The 20000-nt window shown below is 37.8% G+C and overlaps 1 protein-coding gene across 1 annotated transcript in view; it reads left to right on the forward strand.

Moving 5' to 3' along the window:
- Positions 1–20000, forward strand: part of LOC137627578 (tubulin beta-4B chain-like) — a 54340-nt gene that overhangs the window by 22868 nt on the left and 11472 nt on the right. The window contains exon 3 of the mRNA XM_068358664.1: positions 19872–19982. Coding sequence (XP_068214765.1) covers positions 19872–19982 — 111 coding nt within the window. The remainder of the gene's footprint in view (positions 1–19871; positions 19983–20000) is intronic.

Genomic DNA, 20000 nt, shown 5'->3' on the forward strand with positions numbered 1-20000 from the left:
GAATCTTCACCTGCAATATGTACTGTTCCTGTTTGTTTAGATATAAAGTCTTTATTAATCTTCTATCTTGCCAATAAATGGATATATCTTTTTTTAAATTTCCAGTTGTAATGTCCACTGAACCCTATCATATTTTCTCAACGTCAACGAAATAAACAAACATTTCCTCATTGACATCTAAACTTTTTCTTGGATCATCCTCATACAGCCAATTGCCTCCAAGTTCCATATCCTGATTTAAATCCAATTTGGTTCTTTCCAATATATTCTTCAGCTTTTGCTCTTAAACTTCCTGCTAATATTATAAGCATTATTTTTGAAGCATGACTAATTAAGCTTATTGTTCTATGTTCATTTTTTAAACTAATACATTTCAATGTTGTCATTGTTCTTAAAACATTTTATATCAATTGTTCATTACTTCTCTTGTAGTTTATTTATTTCTTTATTTCCTTTCCTCACTGAGCTATTTTACCCTGTTGGAGTCCTTGGGCTTATAGCACCCTGCTTTTCTAACTAGGGTTGTGGCTTACCTAGTAATAACATAAAAAATAATAACTGAAAGCTTTTCCTTATCAAATAAAATATTCCTTAAATTATCACATCAATTCTAAATGTTCACCGTTTTAGATTTGTCCATCTTTATAAACAATTTCTTTTCTAATTTGCCTTTATATTTCTTTTTCACCTATTTACTTATCAAAAGTAGCATTTTAGCTTGTTTTCATCTCTTCCCTTAGTACACAATTTAAAGCAACGGTATTTAATCATTGAACTCTATAGAACATGGAATTTCAGGGAAGCACAATTATAATACCAGTAGCATTGTACCTTATAGTAGTCATACTAAAAAGCAATAGCAATTCTCAAGTAGAGTGAAGAGCTAATTTTCACTAATTATCACAATTGTACACTTCTATTAGAAGACCAAGCCACTCAGGAGACCCAGTTGGAGAGAATTAGCGTTTATTACAATGAAGCAGCAGGTAGGACAATTCATTTTCTCAACTCATACCTCCTTGGGCTTACAGCATCCTGCTTTTCTTACTGGGGTTGTAGCTTAGCTAGTGATAATGATATTGATAATGATTTAGCTTTTTTCCTCGTCAGATAAAATTTTCATTTAATTTCTATATTAATTATAAAAATTTACCGTTTAATATTTTTCATTCTTTATAATACCTTTTTTATTTCCTTTTTATTCTGAAGTAATTTAAATTTTTTTCTCGGTAAAATAATTGTTTATTTAACTCCCACAATAGTTCTAAATGTTTACCGTTTTTAATTTTGATTTTTAAAATTTTTGTTTCGAATGTTTAATTGCCTAATTACTTATTAATTATACCATCGACCCTGTTTTGTTATTTTCTATTATCAAGCAATTTGACAATAGCCAGGATAATCGTACTTTCTTTAAATTCTGAGATTTTGGGAACTTTTGAATTTTAGGGTAAAATTAACATAAACTATTGGCAGCCCAGTACTAATACCTATAGTAATTGACCTTATATTAATTGCACTAAAATGTAACAGCAATTGTAAAATAATATCAAGTACATAATTTCACTAATGGTCACAATTGTACATATCTATTAAAATTGCATTTGATAGCAGCTTTAGCAACACTTATAGCACTAGTAATACTAATAAAGTACTTTGAAGGTTTAAAGGCCACTCATGAATGGCAGGGGCAAGGAACAATGACATTGCCCTAGCAACCAGGACAATGCCCAAGAGACTGACCATATATGCATATGATCAGCGCCCAAGCCCGCTACCCACCCAAGCTAAGACGAAGGAGGCCCAGACAATGGCTGCTGATAACTCAGCAGGTAGACCTACAGGCTCCCCCAAACCCCTTATCCTTAGCTTATAAGGATGGTGAGGTTGCAGACACTACAAGAAACTATCGAGCTTGAGCGGGACTCGAACCCCAGTTTACAGCCGTGGAGTCATCATTCATAAACACGGCCTATTCAGGAAATTCTACTGAATAAACATATGTTTCTTTCAGCAAATGAAATTATGATATTTTGGATAATTTCGAATAATCCCATTTATTGAATAGCTTACAGACACTACAAGGCGCATCTATGACCCCTACCCATATTCAAGCCTGGGGTGCTATATGAATTATTAATAAAAATCATTAAGAATTATTACATATCAAGAAAATAAACTAGCACTATGAATTGTCAAATTCTTATAAACATATATTCTTTAATAATAATAAAAAAAAAAATACAAAATCGCTGTTCATAATAATATCCTTCTCTGAGCTAGAATAAATTTTTAGCGATGCCAATTCTCGAAAAGTTTATTCTTTGTTCTAAAGGGAATAAAATCACACTTCACAAAATATTCAAACCAAATTTTGCCAAAATATAAACAAAGGAAATATGAGAAACTTCACTAAAAATGTAATATTAGAATCAACACTAAAATCCATATAAGAAAAAGCACCCCTATATATATATATATATATATATATACTGTATATTAAAATACAGTATATAGGCTATACATCCATAAATATACATATACACATTTATATATACAGTATATATATACCATTAAAATAAAAGTATAAATATATATAGGATATATATATGTATGTATGTATATATATGTGTATATATATATTATATAATATATATATATATACATGTATATACATATATATATATATATATATATACACATATGACTCAAATAATTCAAATAAGAGAAGCAGGCCACCCCTAAATAATTCATGACAAGAAAAACAAAAAATTCAAATAACAGGAACACAACTGAAAGGTACACCTCTCTGTTAACAGTCTCTGAAGGCCAGACATACCGCAGACAATGCACAAGAGAATCGATTCCTGTCTATCACTTGACAATGTAAGAGCAGTTGCTCAAGGCGAATTAGTTACCTGGGAAAAATCTCAGTTCTAAACAGGTGGAAGAGGATCAGAAGTGAAAAGGGTGGTTTAAAAGCAGTCAAAGGTGTTATTGTCATTAAGAATAATTATTCGAGTTAGAGCATCAACAAACACATTATTATTATTATTATTATTATTATTATTATTATTATTATTATTATTATTATCCAAGCTACAACCCTAGTTGGAAAAGCAAGATGCTATAAGCCCAGGGGCTCCAACAGGGAAAAATAGCCCAGTGAGGAATGGAAATAAGGAAATAAATAAATGAAGAGAACAAATTAACAATAAATCATTCTAAAATAAGTAACAACGTCAAAACAGACATGTCATATATAAACTATTAACAACATCAAAAACACACAAAAACAAAAATATAGACAAGTAGAAAGATTCATTCCTTTTAGATTGCCCTAACATGTGGTTGGAACACGGGCTCTTGCTTTGAAAGAGCCATCAGAGATTTCAGACCTCCGCCGCCAATGAAGATTGTCAACAGACCTCCGCCAATTAAGATTATCGCTTTTACTCAAGTCTTCAGACCAAGCTTTTCCTTTATTTCATATGTTAACCGTGGATGAATCTACCGTATAATAACAATAACTAGATGGGCAGTCAGTGGAGAACATGCCTTCGCAACGCCAATAAATCTTATTTTGCTCTCAACTCTACTGCGTACTTCGATGTATTCTCTTCAAATTCTAATGCATTCGTCGTAAGGTCATATACCACATGTTCACCAAGTTTCATTGAAATTGGTTCAATAATTATGGCGTAATGTTGTTCAAAAAAAAAAAGAAAAAAAAAAATATTTGCCATTTTCTTAACATTGCTACTGGTGCGTACTTGTATTTTGATGTACTCTACCCAAAATGTTACAGAGTCATCCTTGGGTCATACCCAACATTACTTCCAATTTTGGTCAAAATCTGAACATTAGTTTCTTTTGGAAAGTGGCTAACAAACAAAATCAGAAAAAGAGACAAGGGTGAATACATCCCTACGCAAAATGTTCGATTTTGGCGATGGCAATAACACGAGCAGAGGATAGATACCTCCACCAAGTCAGGGAAAACAGCCCGTCGTAAACATAGGCGAAGTATTACCTTGAAGATTGATCTTCCGATAATTGGTTATAGGTCAACCAATTCAAACCGGTTATGTTTTGAGTGATGTAACATAATCACTGTCATTTGATTTTCTAACGGATTTTTTTTTAAATTTGCTATTATATATAATAATTCAGTAAATGAGGGATATGACAAATGTGCAGCTCAAAAAATCCCACTACTGCTCCTCTTTTCGTCTAAGATGTAGGATGGTTTATACGGTAATAAAATGTCCACACAGAGGAGATTTCAGTTACCAGACTTATGAAGACCATCTCTTGAATATATTTCTGAGTGGAAATACCTCAAAGTGGTGAAAGGGTTTACGTATTACCATGATCAGCAAAGCCGTACTAGTCAAGGCTTGATGTGAGCGATTAGACGAAAATCTCCCAAAACCATCAGCAATGCCAGTGTGGTGATGAAAACTGGCCAAACCCCAGACATGAATTGACTAGTCTGAGACCTTTGTCCTGCAGTGGAATAGAAACGTCTGCGTTTGTTGTTGTTTACATGTTACTAATTGCTAAGAAATTATTCTTCCTGATAGTCAAACACATCAGCGTTATTCAGCTGTTTTCCCGCATCCTTGTTTTTTTTTTTTTTCATATTAAAAAAGTTGAGGGAATGCATAACCCCAAAGAAGCTATTGATACCGGTTATAGTCACATTCACAATGCCTTCCGTCCTTGTTTCCTTTCCTCACTGAGCTATTTTCCCTGTTGGAGCCTTTCCAACTAGGGTTGTAGCTTAGCAAGTAATAATAATAATAATGATAATAATAATAATAATAATGTTGACAACTAACAGTAATTATACCCGATAGACTTAGCAGAACGTTCACGGTTAATAATTTCATCAAAATAAATCTTTGAAAATTAACAAAAAAGCGAAAATAATCATAAGACAATAAAACATCATTATCGTGTATGAAATCTTAAGGACATTTGTAATTAAATAATTTCCTTTGCAATGAAATGGCCATTTGGGTTTGTTAATTTTGTTAAATTTGTGTAGTAAATTCATAATACTAATGATGAAGACAAGAATACTCCTTTACTTAAAGATTAAGGTTAAGGACCCAATATCGTGCACTCTATATTGTTTTAGAGTCACACTTAAGACTAAAACTTTATAGGTTCATTTTGTTAATAAGGCAATATAAAATTAACAATTATAAGACCTTGCTTATCCTTACTATCAATGATAGTAATGATGAATGAAAGGTGGATAGTTGTATTAAGTGAGCCAATGGGGAGAGGAATCCAATAAGAACTGGATAAAAATAAAAGGTAGAAACCAATGCAGTTGGAGATAGAATGATCATGAGTATTGTCTCTACTGTGAGTCCAGATGGGCACACAATACCCATTGACACACAAAAGGGACAAAGATTGAAAAACAACATAAGACCATTTCTCTTTGCCAAGCGAGGAATGCGTGCTTCTGAGAGAGAGAGAGAGAGAGAGAGAGAGAGAGAGAGAGTTGTAAAAATTGTCCGTTCGATTCAACATAACCGAGTTCGATAAATCATTGATTAACAAAGGCCCCCAGTGACCTGGACATATATATATATATATATATATAGAGAGAGAGAGAGAGAGAGAGAGAGAGAGAGAGAGAGTTGTAAAAATTGTCCATTCGATTCAACATAACCGAGTTCGATAAATCATTGATTTCAATAACAAAGGCCCCCAGTGACCTGGACATAGATATATATATATATATATATATACAGAGATAGATAGAGAGAGAGAGAGAGAGAGAGAGAGAGAGAGATTGTAAAAATTGTCCTTTCGATTTAACAACCGAGTTCGATAAATCATTGATTTCAATAACAAAGGCCCCCAGTGACCTGGACATATATATATATATATATATATATATATATATATATAGATATAGATATAGATATATATATATATATATATATATATATATATATATAGAGAGAGAGAGAGAGAGAGAGAGAGAGAGAGAGAGAGAGAGAGAGAGAGAGAGAGAGAGAGTTGTAAAAATTGTCCATTCGATTCAACATAACCGAGTTCGATAAATCATTGATTTCAATAACAAAGTCCCCCAGTGACCTGGACATTATATATATATATATATATATATATATATATATATATATATATATATATATATATATATATATATATACAGAGAGAGAGAGAGAGAGAGAGAGAGAGAGAGAGAGAGAGAGAGAGAGAGAGAGAGAGAGAGAGAGAGAGAGAGAGAGAGAAATTGTAAAAATTGTCCTTTCGATTTAACATAACAGAGTTCGATAAATCATTGATTTCAATAACAAAGTCCCCCAGTGACCTGGACATATCGAGAGGAGAGAGAGAGAGAGAGAGGGAGAGGAGAGAGAGAGAGAGAGAGAGAGAGAGAGAGAGAGAGAGAGAGAGAGAGAGAACTAATAGCCAATCTATCGAGCACATTATAGGCACGTCTCAAGGCCGCGGGGATTACAAGAAACGTCAATTGGCCCCGAGAATGATAGGTCGCTTACTCACAAAAGCATTCCTGGGAATTCCACGAAAACAAAAGGACGCATTTACGATGTAAACAAAGAAATGTCCTTATAACTTATCAATGAATAATCTTTATTGCCGTTTGTTTACGTTGCCTAAATGCAGATAGTTTTCCTAACTGATCAGTTATGAACTGCTCAGAAGATTGCCATGAGGGGGTTTGAAGGGCGCTCATGAATGGCGGAGGCAATGGACAGTGGCAATGTTGCTCAGTTATGAATTATTCAAAAGATTTCCATGAGGGGGTTTGAAGGGCGCTCATCAATAGCAGAGGCAAGTGACAGTGAAAATGTTTTACCAGAATAATTCCCTAGAGACTGATCATATATACACATGATCAGCGACTACGCCCTCTTTCCACCCAAGCTAGTGCCAGGGAAGGCCAGACAATGGCTGATTACTCAATACCTTGGGCAGGACTCTAACCCCAGCCCGGCAAATCGCAAGGCATATTGATTTTCATTCTTTATAATTTTTTTTTTTACGCCAAATATAGGCGTTTTCTCACGAGAAAGTCACGTTATGTGTAAAAAATCAGAGATTATTTAGAACTATCCTGCAATGCCATGTTATCATTTTTAAATAAACTCCCTTCACTGAGGAGGTGAACACAATGACTCCTTCAGTTTGTGCCTTGACTTTCGTGTGTGTGTGTGTGTGTGTGTGTGTGTGTGTGTGTGTGTGTGTGTTATCAGACCTGGGATATTTGCATTGAAAAAAAAAATGTTTTTACAAAAAATAAATATTCACGTATTGGCATTCTAGTTGGAAAATAGGCTTTGATTCATTTGTAAAAATCATGTAAACTTCTAGGAAGATAATAATAATAATAATAATAATAATAATAATAATAATAATAATAATAATTTCCCTTTTTTTACACAAAAAGTTATTTTAATTCTAAAATATATTTATAATAATCAAACTCTTGGACGGATGGTAATCTCCTAACTCATGCAAACTTGAACGTGACTCACATTATGATCATATGAAATAAAAGCGACTATAGTCAATTCTTTTTAGCGAGGCAGATTTGCAGAGACTCGCAGGGGTGCCCTTTTAGCTCGGAAAAGTTTCCTGATCCCTGATTGGTTGGACAAGATAATTCTAACCAATCAGATAGCAGGAAACTTTTCCGAGCTAAAAGGGCACCACTGCGCGTCGGTGCAAATGCGCCTCATTAAAAAAATTGAGTGTATATATATATATATATATATATATATATATATATATATATATATATATATATATATATATATATATATATATATATATATTTTACTTAAGTGTATGACTTGTAAGACGAAACTACAGTATCGCATGGGGCTCTTGGGAACTTTCTTACACTGGCCTTTAGTTTTCAGTTTCGAAGATCGCAAATTGAAACAACATTTTATTCTATTATATAACATTAAAGATCGATAAATCTATATCAAGTATGCAACCAAAGTATTTGTATACATGAATCATGCTAGGTAGTGTTTTCGAAGCACCTTGTATGTTTTCATTTGCCAAAAAATATAAAAAGTAAAAAAAACAAATAAAAATGCATATATGATCACTGATATCTTGATATTCAATCTTTAAAATAGTAAAGATTAAACGTTTATGGCAAATTCTCCGGTAGATAAAAAATAAAAAAATTCCCGTTGAGATACAGTTCTCTCTTAAGAGTAAAGAACTACTCTATTTCTATGTGCTTATGGGTCAAAGTAAAAATATAGGTCAAGCAGTAACTAGCAAAAGTTAAACATGAAAACATCTGTAGCTGTCTTAGTAGTTTAAAATCTCTCTTTTGAATAAGAATTGCCAGATATTTGTTTAAAAATTAAGCGTCTCATGTCAAGGTAATATGTTTAAGTAAAGAAAGAATAAAATAAAGTAAACTTTCGAGGGAGTGTTAGATAGTACAAAGATAAGTCCTACAATTACAGCTAATTACTTAATTGTGTAAACGCAAGAAAACTTCTGGAATTACCAAATTACAGATCAAGACTAGGTGATGGAATCAGGTTAAATGCACAGGAAAGAAGAAGAAAACAGTAATTTTAACCTCCAACGTTTAGAATTAATCTACCCTAATTTGCCTGAAGATTTAGATCATCAAATGGTCTCTTAATTTCAATCAAATTTGCTGTCATCGGCATGAGAAAGTGTATCAATCTAATAAGCAAATAGAGTTTTCATTTATGAATGAGCTGAATTAAGAAATAAAATCTATTATTTAGAGGGAAAAGACAGGAGCGTATTCGAGTCAGTAGTATAATGGAAGATCCTTATCCCATAATGAAGACCAAATTCGCAATAGTTATAAAGATTTCGTACTAAATAGAGTACAGTGTCAAAAATTTGCATTAAAAAACGATATATGTCTGGCAATTTTAATCCCAGAATATTCACCGTTTTAAAAACGGATATATTGACGTAAAGGAGTGATATTACGGTCACTAACCCGTAAAAGATAATAACAAAGTAGGGTAAAATTACGGTCGCCTGCATTTCACTGAAATACGGCTGAGAACAATATGTTTACGGAGAATTTCCGATTAAAAATACGGTTATTTAATAGTGTAAGTTATTCAACGGTCGAATATGGATTAGGTGAAAGATCATTTATTGGATTGACTGATCATAATTTCTAAACAAGTGCTGTTCTGGAATTATGATGAACAAGTGAACATCATCACATGGATAAGTAGGAAAAAAAAAACACTCCACATGCAGATAATATACATAAAAGCAGGAGACATATTAGAAACAATAAGAAAGTACACTAAAATAAAACATTGAAAATGTTAATAAAAAAAATATATTCTTGACTTGAATGAGTTAGGTTGTTTATTTATTTCCTTATTTCCTTTCATCACTGGGCTATCTTTCCCTGTTGGAGCCCTTGGGCTTATAGCATCTTGCTTTTCCAACTTGGGTTGTAGCTTAGCAAGGAATAATAATAATAATAATAATAATAATAATAATAATAATAATAATAATAACAATGGATGAAAATCAACACAATATCGTGCTCAAATAGAAATAAATTTCTACCTCATACTTGGGATCAAACCCTAGCCCCTGGTTGGAAGCGACCTGACCTTTCATTTGAAAAGGCTAGGATTCGATACCAAGTATGAGGTAGAAATGTAAATAATAATAATAATAATAATAATAATAATAATAATAATAATAATAATAATAATAATATGAAGGGTGTAAATTCTGAAAGTTAATACAGAATTATTTCGATCGATCAACTAAAGCTAAGCTATAGGAAATAGAACGCATGCTCATTTCAATACATTTTATCGCAATTCTTACAGGCTTTCACGAGTAAATATGTACAAAATAACAAACCACTTGCAACTTGCAAAATTTCTTGAATTTGGCATGTAAAAAAAAAGAATTTACAGTTTTTAAAAACAAAGAGTTTACAAACTGCTTAAAACTGTTTGCAAACACAGTGTATAAAGGTGTATATTTGTTTCCTGTCCAGAAAGTAAAACATCGTGTGCGTGTATATATATATATATATATATATATATATATATATATATATATATATATATATATATATATATATATATACACATGTAAATTGTATGTAAATATATCAACATCAACTTGTAAATATATTATCTATCAAATAAAATTCAAACTTTTAGCAAATGGTCTTCTGTTGAACAGGTTAACACAAGTATCGTTTTATAGTGTATATATGGCAATTATGTAACGCTGATATTGGTCTATAAAAATGCTGTTTATCATTCACAGTAAATTCGTTACTTCTCTATTTCTTTTCCACACTAGGCAGCCTACCCTGATGGAATTCTTGGACTTATAACAATCTGCTGTTCTAAATAGAGTTGTAGCTTGGCTTCTATTAACATGACAGTATGCTGAATGATATACCTTCATAAAAGAAAATGCAGACACGCTTATCAGCATATAAAAATCGATGGCTCTTCCTCTCATTCCGTAAATGTACCAGTGGTAATTTCACATTGATAAATAACAGGCAAACGCACTCCTAAAATCTAAATCTCTCTCTCTTAGGGGATGCGCATTTCAACCTGCGCAAACCTACGACGTCAACCAGATCTGAGCGATCTCACGTTGACATTTCCCTTGGTACTGGGCTTCTACATTATGTATTGGGGCGGACGATGTTAACCCAAATTGGACCTCGACTACATTAGAGAGAGAGAGAGAGAGAGAGAGAGAGAGAGAGAGAGAGAGAGAGAGAGAGAGGCCATCAACTTTTACATTCTAAAATAGCATATTTTCTTTTCATGATTAAACATAAAAAAGTCATGAAAGGATAAAAAGAAATTAAATGAAGTGGATGTCAAGATACAAAAAACAAAAATAAGATTCGAAAAAGAATGAAAAAAAAAATTATAACATTAACTCCATTAACTTTAAAGGTTTAAAGGTCAATAACGAATGGCAGAGGCCAGGGACATGATATTGCCCTAGCTAGCGGGACAATGCCCTGGAGACTGACCATATAAACATATGATCAGCGCTAACGCTCCTCTCCACCCAAGTTACGGACAGGGATGGGTAGCTCACAAGGATGGTGATGTTACAGACACTGCAAGAAACTATAGAGCTTAAGGGGGACTCGAATCACAGTCTGCCAGAAGGCTTGAGCGGGACACGAACCACAGTCCGGCCGAAGGCTTGAGCGGGACTCGGACCACAGTCCGGCAGAAGGCTTGAGCGGGACTCGGACAACAGTCCGGCAAAATGCTTGAGCGGGACTCGGACCACAGTCCGGCAAAATGCTTGAGCGGGACTCGGACCACAATCCGGCAGAAGGCTTGAGCGGGTCTCGGACCGCAGTCCGGCAGAAGGCTTGAGCGGGACTCAAATCACAGTCCGGCAGAAGGGTTGAGCGGGACTCGGACAACAGTCCGGCAAAATGCTTGAGCGGGACTCGGACCAAAATCCGGCAGAAGGCTTGAGCGGGTCTCGGACCGCAGTCCGGCAGAAGGCTTGAGCGGGACTCAAATCACAGTCCGGCAGAAGGGTTGAGCGGGATTCGGACCACAGTCCGGCAAAATGCTTGAGCGGGACTCGGACCACAATCCGGCAGAAGGCTTGAGCGGGTCTCGGACCGCAGTCCGGCAGAAGGCTTGAGCGGGACTCAAATCACAGTCCGGCAGAAGGGTTGAGCGGGACTCGGACAACAGTCCGGCAAAATGCTTGAGCGGGACTCGGACCACAATCCGGCAGAAGGCTTGAGCGGGTCTCGGACCGCAGTCCGGCAGAAGGCTTGAGCGGGACTCAAATCACAGTCCGGCAGAAGGGTTGAGCGGGTCTCGGACAACAGTCCGGCAAAATGCTTGAGCGGGACTCGGACCACAATCCGGCAGAAGGCTTGAGCGGGTCTCGGACCGCAGTCCGGCAGAAGGCTTGAGCGGGACTCAAATCACAGTCCGGCAGAAGGGTTGAGCGGGACTCGGACAACAGTCCGGCAAAATGCTTGAGCGGGACTCGGACCACAATCCGGCAGAAGGCTTGAGCGGGTCTCGGACCGCAGTCCGGCAGAAGGCTTGAGCGAGACTCAAATCACAGTCCGGCAGAAGGGTTGAGCGGGACTCGGACAGCAGTCCGGCAAAATGCTTGAGCGGGACTCGGACCACAATCCGGCAGAAGGCTTGAGCGGGTCTCGGACCGCAGTCCGGCAAAATGCTTGAGCGGGACTCGGACAACAGTCCGGCAAAATGCTTGAGCGGGACTCGGACCACAATCCGGCAGAAGGCTTGAGCGGGTCTCGGACCGCAGTCCGGCAGAAGGCTTGAGCGGGACTCAAATCACAGTCCGGCAGAAGGCTTGAGCGGGACTCAAACCACAGTCCAGCAAAAGGCTTGAGCAGGACTCAAATCACAGTCCGGCAGAAGGCTTGGGCGGGACTCGAACCACAGTCCAGCAAAAGGCTTGAGCAGGACTCGAACCACAATCCGGCAGAAGGCTTGAGCGGGACTCAAACCATAGTCCGGAAGAAGGCTTGAGTGGGACTCAAACCATAGTCTGACAGAAGGCTTGAGCGGGACTCGAACCACAGTCCAGCAGAACGCTTGAGCAGGACTCGAACCACAGTCCAGCAAAAGGCTTGAGCGGGACTCGAACCACAATCCGGCAGAAGGCTTGACCCGGACTCAAACCATAGTCCGGAAGAAGGCTTGAGCGGGACTCAAACCATACTCTGACAGAAGGCTTGAGCGGGACTCGAACCACAGTCCAGCAGAACGCTTGAGCGGGACTCGAACCACAGTCCAGCAGAACGGTTAAGCGGGACTCGAACCACAGTCCGGCAGAAGGCTTGAGCGGGACTCGAAGGCAGAAGGCTTGAGCAGGACTCAAACCCCAGTCTGACAGAAGGCTTGAGCGGGACTCGAACCACAGTCTGGCAGAAGGCTTGAGCGGGACTCGAACCACAGTCTGGCAGAAGGCTTGAGCGGGACTCGAACCACAGTCTGGCAGAAGGCTTGAGCGGGACTCGAACCACAGTCCAGCAGAACGCTTGAGCGGGACTCGAACCACAGTCCAGCAGAACGCTTGAGCGGGACTCGAACCACAGTCCGGCAGAAGGCTTGAGCGGGACTCGAAGGCAGAAGGCTTGAGCAGGACTCAAACCCCATTCTGACAGAAGGCTTGAGCGGGACTCGAACCACAGTCTGGCAGAAGGCTTGGGCGGGACTCGAACCACAGTCCAGCAAAAGGCTTGAGCAGGACTCAAACCACAATCCGGCAGAAGGCTTGAGCGGGACTCAAACCATAGTCCGGAAGAAGGCTTAAGTGGGACTCAAACCATAGTCTGACAGAAGGCTTGAGCGGGACTCGAACCACAGTCCAGCAGAACGCTTGAGCGGGACTCGAACCACAGTCCGGCAGAAGGCTTGAGCGGGACTCGAAGGAAGAAGGCTTGAGCAGGACTCAAACCCCAGTCTGACAGAAGGCTTGAGCGGGACTCAAACCACAGTCTGGCAGAAGGCTTGGGCGGGACTCGAACCACAGTCCAGCAAAAGGCTTGAGCAGGACTTGAACCACAATCCGGCAGAAGGCTTGAGCGGGACTCAAACCATAGTCCGGAAGAAGGCTTGAGTGGAACTCAAACCACAGTCTGACAGAAGGCTTGAGCGGGACTCAAACCACAGTCTGGCAGAAGGCTTGAGCGGGACTCAAACCACAGTCTGACAGAAGGCTTGAGCGGGACTCAAACCACAGTCTGACAGAAGGCTTGAGCGGGACTCAAACCACAGTCTGACAGAAGGCTTGAGCGGGACTCAAACCACAGTCTGGCAGAAGGCTTGAGCGGGACTCAAACCACAGTCTGGCAGAAGGCTTGAGCGGGACTCAAACCACAGTCTGGCAGAAGGCTTGAGCGGGACTCAAACCACAGTCTGGCAGAAGGCTTGAGCGGGACTCAAACCACAGTCTGGCAGAAGGCTTGAGCGGGACTCAAACCACAGTCTGGCAGAAGGCTTGAGCGGGACTCAAACCACAGTCTGGCAGAAGGCTTGAGCGGGACTCAAACCACAGTCTGGCAGAAGGCTTGAGCGGGACTCAAACCACAGTCTGGCAGAAGGCTTGGGCGGGACTCGAACCACAGTCCAGCAAAAGGCTTGAGCAGGACTCGAACCACAATCCGGCAGAAGGCTTGAGCGGGACTCAAACCATAGTCCGGAAGAAGGCTTGAGTGGGACTCAAACCATAGTCTGACAGAAGGCTTGAGCGGGACTCGAACCACAGTCCAGCAAAAGGCTTGAGCGGGACTCGAACCACAATCCGGCAGAAGGCTTGAGCCGGACTTAAACCATAGTCCGGAAGAAGGCTTGAGCGGGACTCAAACCATACTCTGACAGAAGGCTTGAGCGGGACTCGAACCACAGTCCAGCAGAACGCTTGAGCGGGACTCGAACCACAGTCCAGCAGAACGGTTAAGCGGGACTCGAACCACAGTCCGGCAGAAGGCTTGAGCGGGACTCGAAGGCAGAAGGCTTGAGCAGGACTCAAACCCCAGTCTGACAGAAGGCTTGAGCGGGACTCGAACCACAGTCTGGCAGAAGGCTTGGGCGGGACTCGAACCACAGTCCAGCATAACGCTTGAGCGGGACTCGAACCACAGTCCGGCAGAAGGCTTGAGTGGGACTCGAAGGCAGAAGGCTTGAGCAGGACTCAAACCCCAGTCTGACAGAAGGATTGAGCGGGACTCGAACCACAGTCTGGCAGAAGACTTGAGCGGGAATCGAACCACAGTCTGGCAGAAGGCTTGAGCGGGACTCGAACCACAGTCCAGCATAACGCTTGAGCGGGACTCGAACCACAGTCCAGCAGAACGCTTGAGCGGGACTCGAACCACAGTCCGGCAGAAGGCTTGAGCGGGACTCGAAGGCAGAAGGCTTGAGCAGGACTCAAACCCCAGTCTGACAGAAGGCTTGAGCGGGACTCGAACCACAGTCTGGCCGAAGGCTTGAGCGGGACTCGAACCACAGTCCAGCAGAACGGCTGAGCGGGACCCGTCCGGCAGAAGGCTATGCAGGGATGTTTCCATTAGGCCACCACAACACTTAGGTTATATATGACCCATTGCCTCTTATATTAGAACACCAAGGCTTGTTGTTAGTTTCTGAGAGGTATTACCATCCCTGCTATCCCACATAGACCCCCACTCCGCGTTCCATGATCTCAACGGAAGTTTCTTACAATAGCGTAAGGAGACGTGCACGAAATTTCGATCGCTTTTCATACTGTAGAAACGAGCAATAACCTTTCGAGCTTGCAATCTGGTAAAGGTTAGGTGGGTAGGTTTTGGGAGCTGCATTGGGGATGGAGGGGGGGGGGGAAGGTAACCCCACTCCCCATTACGTAAGAAGCTTAGAGACCTTCACAACAGTCCGTATAATTGAGGATCGATCATTTTCTTGTGGTTCCATTTGACAAAAAATATCTTACGTAAAGGATGTTGAAATTACCATACTTTACTGAAGCTTAGATAAATCCATATTAACTACAGATTTATATATAAACACATTTAAATATACACAGTATATATATATATATATATATATATATATATATATATATATATATATATATATATATATATATATATATATTATATACACATATGTGTGTATACACCAGTTTGTATATATATATATATATATATATATATATATATATATATATATATATATATATATATATATATACATATATATATGCAGAAGAACCACAGGAAAAATGAAAATACGAAATATACGATTAAGTCCAGACTAGTTTCGTGATACTTCTTCAGTCTTCTGCATCTGAGCATAACGTTTTCCTGTGATTTTTACGCATATACATATATGTATACATGTATAATATATATATATATATATATATATATATATATATATATATATATATATATATATGTGTGTGTGTGTGTGTATATATATGTATATATATATGCATATATATATATATGCATATATATATATATATATATATATATATATATATATATATATATATATATATATATATATACATATATATACATATTACTCTTTCTTAACTTATTCTTCACCTCTCCATTGGAAATTTAACATTATGCCTTCCCTATTCTGTTTGCCAGAGTATATCATACTAATGTTAATAACATTATTTGGTTTACTCTAGGGACGAATCAAATCATTCCACCCTAATGATACTTTTTTAATTTTACTGACATTTTATTTCAAATATTAAAAATCAATCAATGAAATGAAAATCCACAATCTTGCTTCTAGGACGATTCAGCTCTGGAATTCGACAAATTACTTTGTTTTCCTATAGACTGAACCTTAAAAAGTATGTCAAAATTATCATCCAATTAGACTGAACCTTAAAAAGTATGTCAAAATTCTCATCCAATTAGACTGAACCTTAAAAAGTATGTCAAAATTCTCATCCAATTAGACTGAACCTTAAAAAGTATGTCAAAATTCTCATCCAATTAGACTGAACCTTAAAAAGTATGTCAAAATTCTCACCCAATTAGACTGAACCTTAAAAAGTATGTCAAAATTCTCATCCAATTAGACTGAACCTTAAAAAGTATGTCAAAATTCTCATCCAATTAGACTGAACCTTAAAAAGTATGTCAAAATCCTCATCCAATTAGACAAACTTAAAAAGTATAAATGTCCATCCAATCTGACAAAAATAAATGGAAAAAAAGCCCATGACTCCAACGGACGTGACGTCATCGACGAAATCAAAGCCAGATTCTCTAATATCACGAAACTCTTCTCTTCTTTCAGCTTCTTCCTCTCTTTCTCCGTCGCATATCGACTTTCGACGAATAATTGAAACTCCTCGATGACGTAACAGCTGTAAAGGTTACCCCGATAAATTACGTCGTTGAGACGCTAGGTCACAATGGGAAATTAATCGATAGATTAGTTCTCTTTATTCCTAGGTTATATTATTTTAGTAACTTGTTATTTAGTTATTCACTTCTGAATTTGGAATTCTCCTATTTCCTCAATGTTCCTCATTATTCATCATGCGTTTGAGGTCAGACAAATGGTGGAGGAATTGTATCATCATACGTTTGATGTCAGACAAATAGAGAGAAACTATAATAATGTTTAGTACGACTACTATCATTACTCGTGCTGCTGTAAGTACAACATACGACGTAATGTTAGATAGCGTCATAGTAGTAGTAGTAGTAGTAGTAGTAGTAGTAGTAGTAGTAGTAGTAGTAGGAGTAGTAGTGCAATACCATGTTTCCATTTTAATTTAATCTCCTATTTTCCTATTCTTTTACATATTTCACTCATCTCTCATCCCATCTCCTATGAGAGAGAGAGAGAGAGAGAGAGAGAGAGAGAGAGAGAGAGAGAGAGAGAGAGAGAGAGAAAGAGCTATTAAAACTATACAAACATAGGAAAGTATTTTTATAGAGGAAGTAAGACAGATAACAAAAGGATTACGAGTGGCACTAGAAGAGCTAGAAGACACAGGCCTACATGGCTGAGGACTATATAGCGTGTAGTAGGAGATGATGAATGGAGAAGTATTGATTTAAAAGCTCAAGATAGAGACGAGACGACTGACAAAATCTAACCGAGGCCCCTTGCGTCAATAAGCGTAGGAGATGATGATGATGTAAAAAAACTTGCTGTTTGTGGCGTATATAGACATAAAAATTATAGTAAATGTGACAACGATACAGTGTGCAAGAAGGTGAGCCTGTTTTCTGATGAAAGCTAAGTTTCCTAGGTTGTTTAGGTAGAAGAGATTCATGTGACGTAGGAGTATGTTTGTAGCAATAATATTCTCATGGAAGAGATTATGCAGGATGAGAAGGGATATAAGCTATAAGTTAAAAATTATGGAATGGATATGAGATGTGGGCTGGCGAATAGTTGAAAATAACTCAGTTCTGTTTACGGGTTATGAAGAGAAACTGCCGATAGACTAAGGATGAAAATGTTCATAAGTAAAGGAATTGAAAGTGAATGAGAATAAAAGTAAAGCCATAAATTTAAATGGAAAACAAGTAGACGAAGCAATGGATGTTGAAAAGTATGAAGTTTATGTTGTAGCAACTCTTCTTTGTCGAATGAACATGAAAAGGAAAAGAATGAATTTAGATGAAATATTTGTAAAGTATCATAGGACCTAGAGGCTGAAAAGTGTGGAGGAACAGTGATGTACTGAGAAGATAAATCCAGAGCGTTTAGAGATGCTTAGATCAAGTGGAGAGAATAGAGAACATTATTCTTATCATTACTAGCCAAGCTATACCCTAACTGGAAGAGCAGAATGCTACAACCCCAAGGGCTCCAACAGGAAAAGCAGTCTATTAAGGAGAGGAAAGATAGAAATAAAGAATAAAATGTAATTGTGAAATAATAAAAAATATATATAGTATATCAAAATAAGTAACAACGATAAACCGATCACTAAAATAAAAACTATGAAATAAGACTCGTGTCAAAAAGTCCTACATAACAGTTCCACTGACTCAGCTACCTGAATAGGAAAATCATTCCACAATCTAGTCACAGCTGGAATAAAACTTCTAGAACACCAAGCAGTATTGAGCCTTATAATGGAGAGGACAAAACTTAAGATTGGATTGGTATGAAAAAAGTCTAATTCGGTAGTACTGAGGAGGAAAAGACTTACAGTAGATGGATGTGGAAGAGGTAATGGAACAAATTGGTCTTAATATACAGGAAGCTATTTGAAGTTGTTTTTCGTTATTGATGTATCAATGAAATTCTCCCATTTGAGCTTTTACACAAAAATTGTACTCAAATCAACATTTGATATATGAATGTAGAAGTGACTATTGCATTTTTTTCTGATGACAAACTGTCAAAGGAAACGCCTTAATATATGCACAAACACACACACATATACTGTATATACATATCATGCCACCATACGTTTATTCTCTACTTTATATTTCATGACAAACAGTTGACGTATGCACTGTCTCCTCTGTCTAAACCAACAGTTATTCCCTTATCAACTCTTCACTCACCCATTTTGCTTTCTCAATCAAAATCTACTAAATACTACCATAAGAATACCAAGTAACGTTATGCCCTAACACGCCCAATAGTCACTTTCATCCCCTTCAATTTTATAGAAATTAAATTTTTTTTCTTTTCCGAACTCCTTTAGAACTTTTCTCTCCTCTAGGCATACCTTACAAACCCTGGTCAGTTATTCGACTGTAACCTTTCATTTTTAATCCGGTTATCCTCAATAGCCACGCCCACTCTCAGCATTAATATATCTTTTTTTCAATATAGCATCACTCAGTTTTGCCTCTATTCTATACCCCATATCAGATGTTCAAAGTTATCATTTAATTAACCCAAGAATGCACTGTGTTCACTACTTCCATCTTTTACTTTTGGATTCATTGATTATATTGTCTCCCAAAAGCTTGTATCTCCTTTCCATTAAGTAAGTGAACCCAAACTTCAACCTAAATTTTTTTTCCATCTACTAAACTTTTCATTATCCCATCGGATAATTTATCAACATTAGTCCCTCCTCCTACTCTTTTGAACCTACGAACACAGATATATATATATATATATATATATATATATATATATATATATATATATATATATATACATTACATTTACCTTTGCACTTATAAGTTTACCCTTACTTATAAAAGTACATCCACGCATGCATTCAATCATACCAACACAGACAGATAAGTAAGGGTACGTGTGTTCAATTGCCCAAAAGTAAGATGCAATTTAACAAGAGAATCTTAATTTCAGGTATGCGATATGTCCCAAGAGCAGTCTTGGTGGACCTGGAGCCCGGTACAATGGACCACATCCGAACGGGCGAATTTGGGGATCTCTTCAAGCCAGACAATTTTCTCTTTGGTGAGTAATGTTGATTTC

This window comes from Palaemon carinicauda, chromosome 35 (assembly GCF_036898095.1).
Source record: "Palaemon carinicauda isolate YSFRI2023 chromosome 35, ASM3689809v2, whole genome shotgun sequence".
Lineage (NCBI taxonomy): Eukaryota > Metazoa > Arthropoda > Malacostraca > Decapoda > Palaemonidae > Palaemon > Palaemon carinicauda.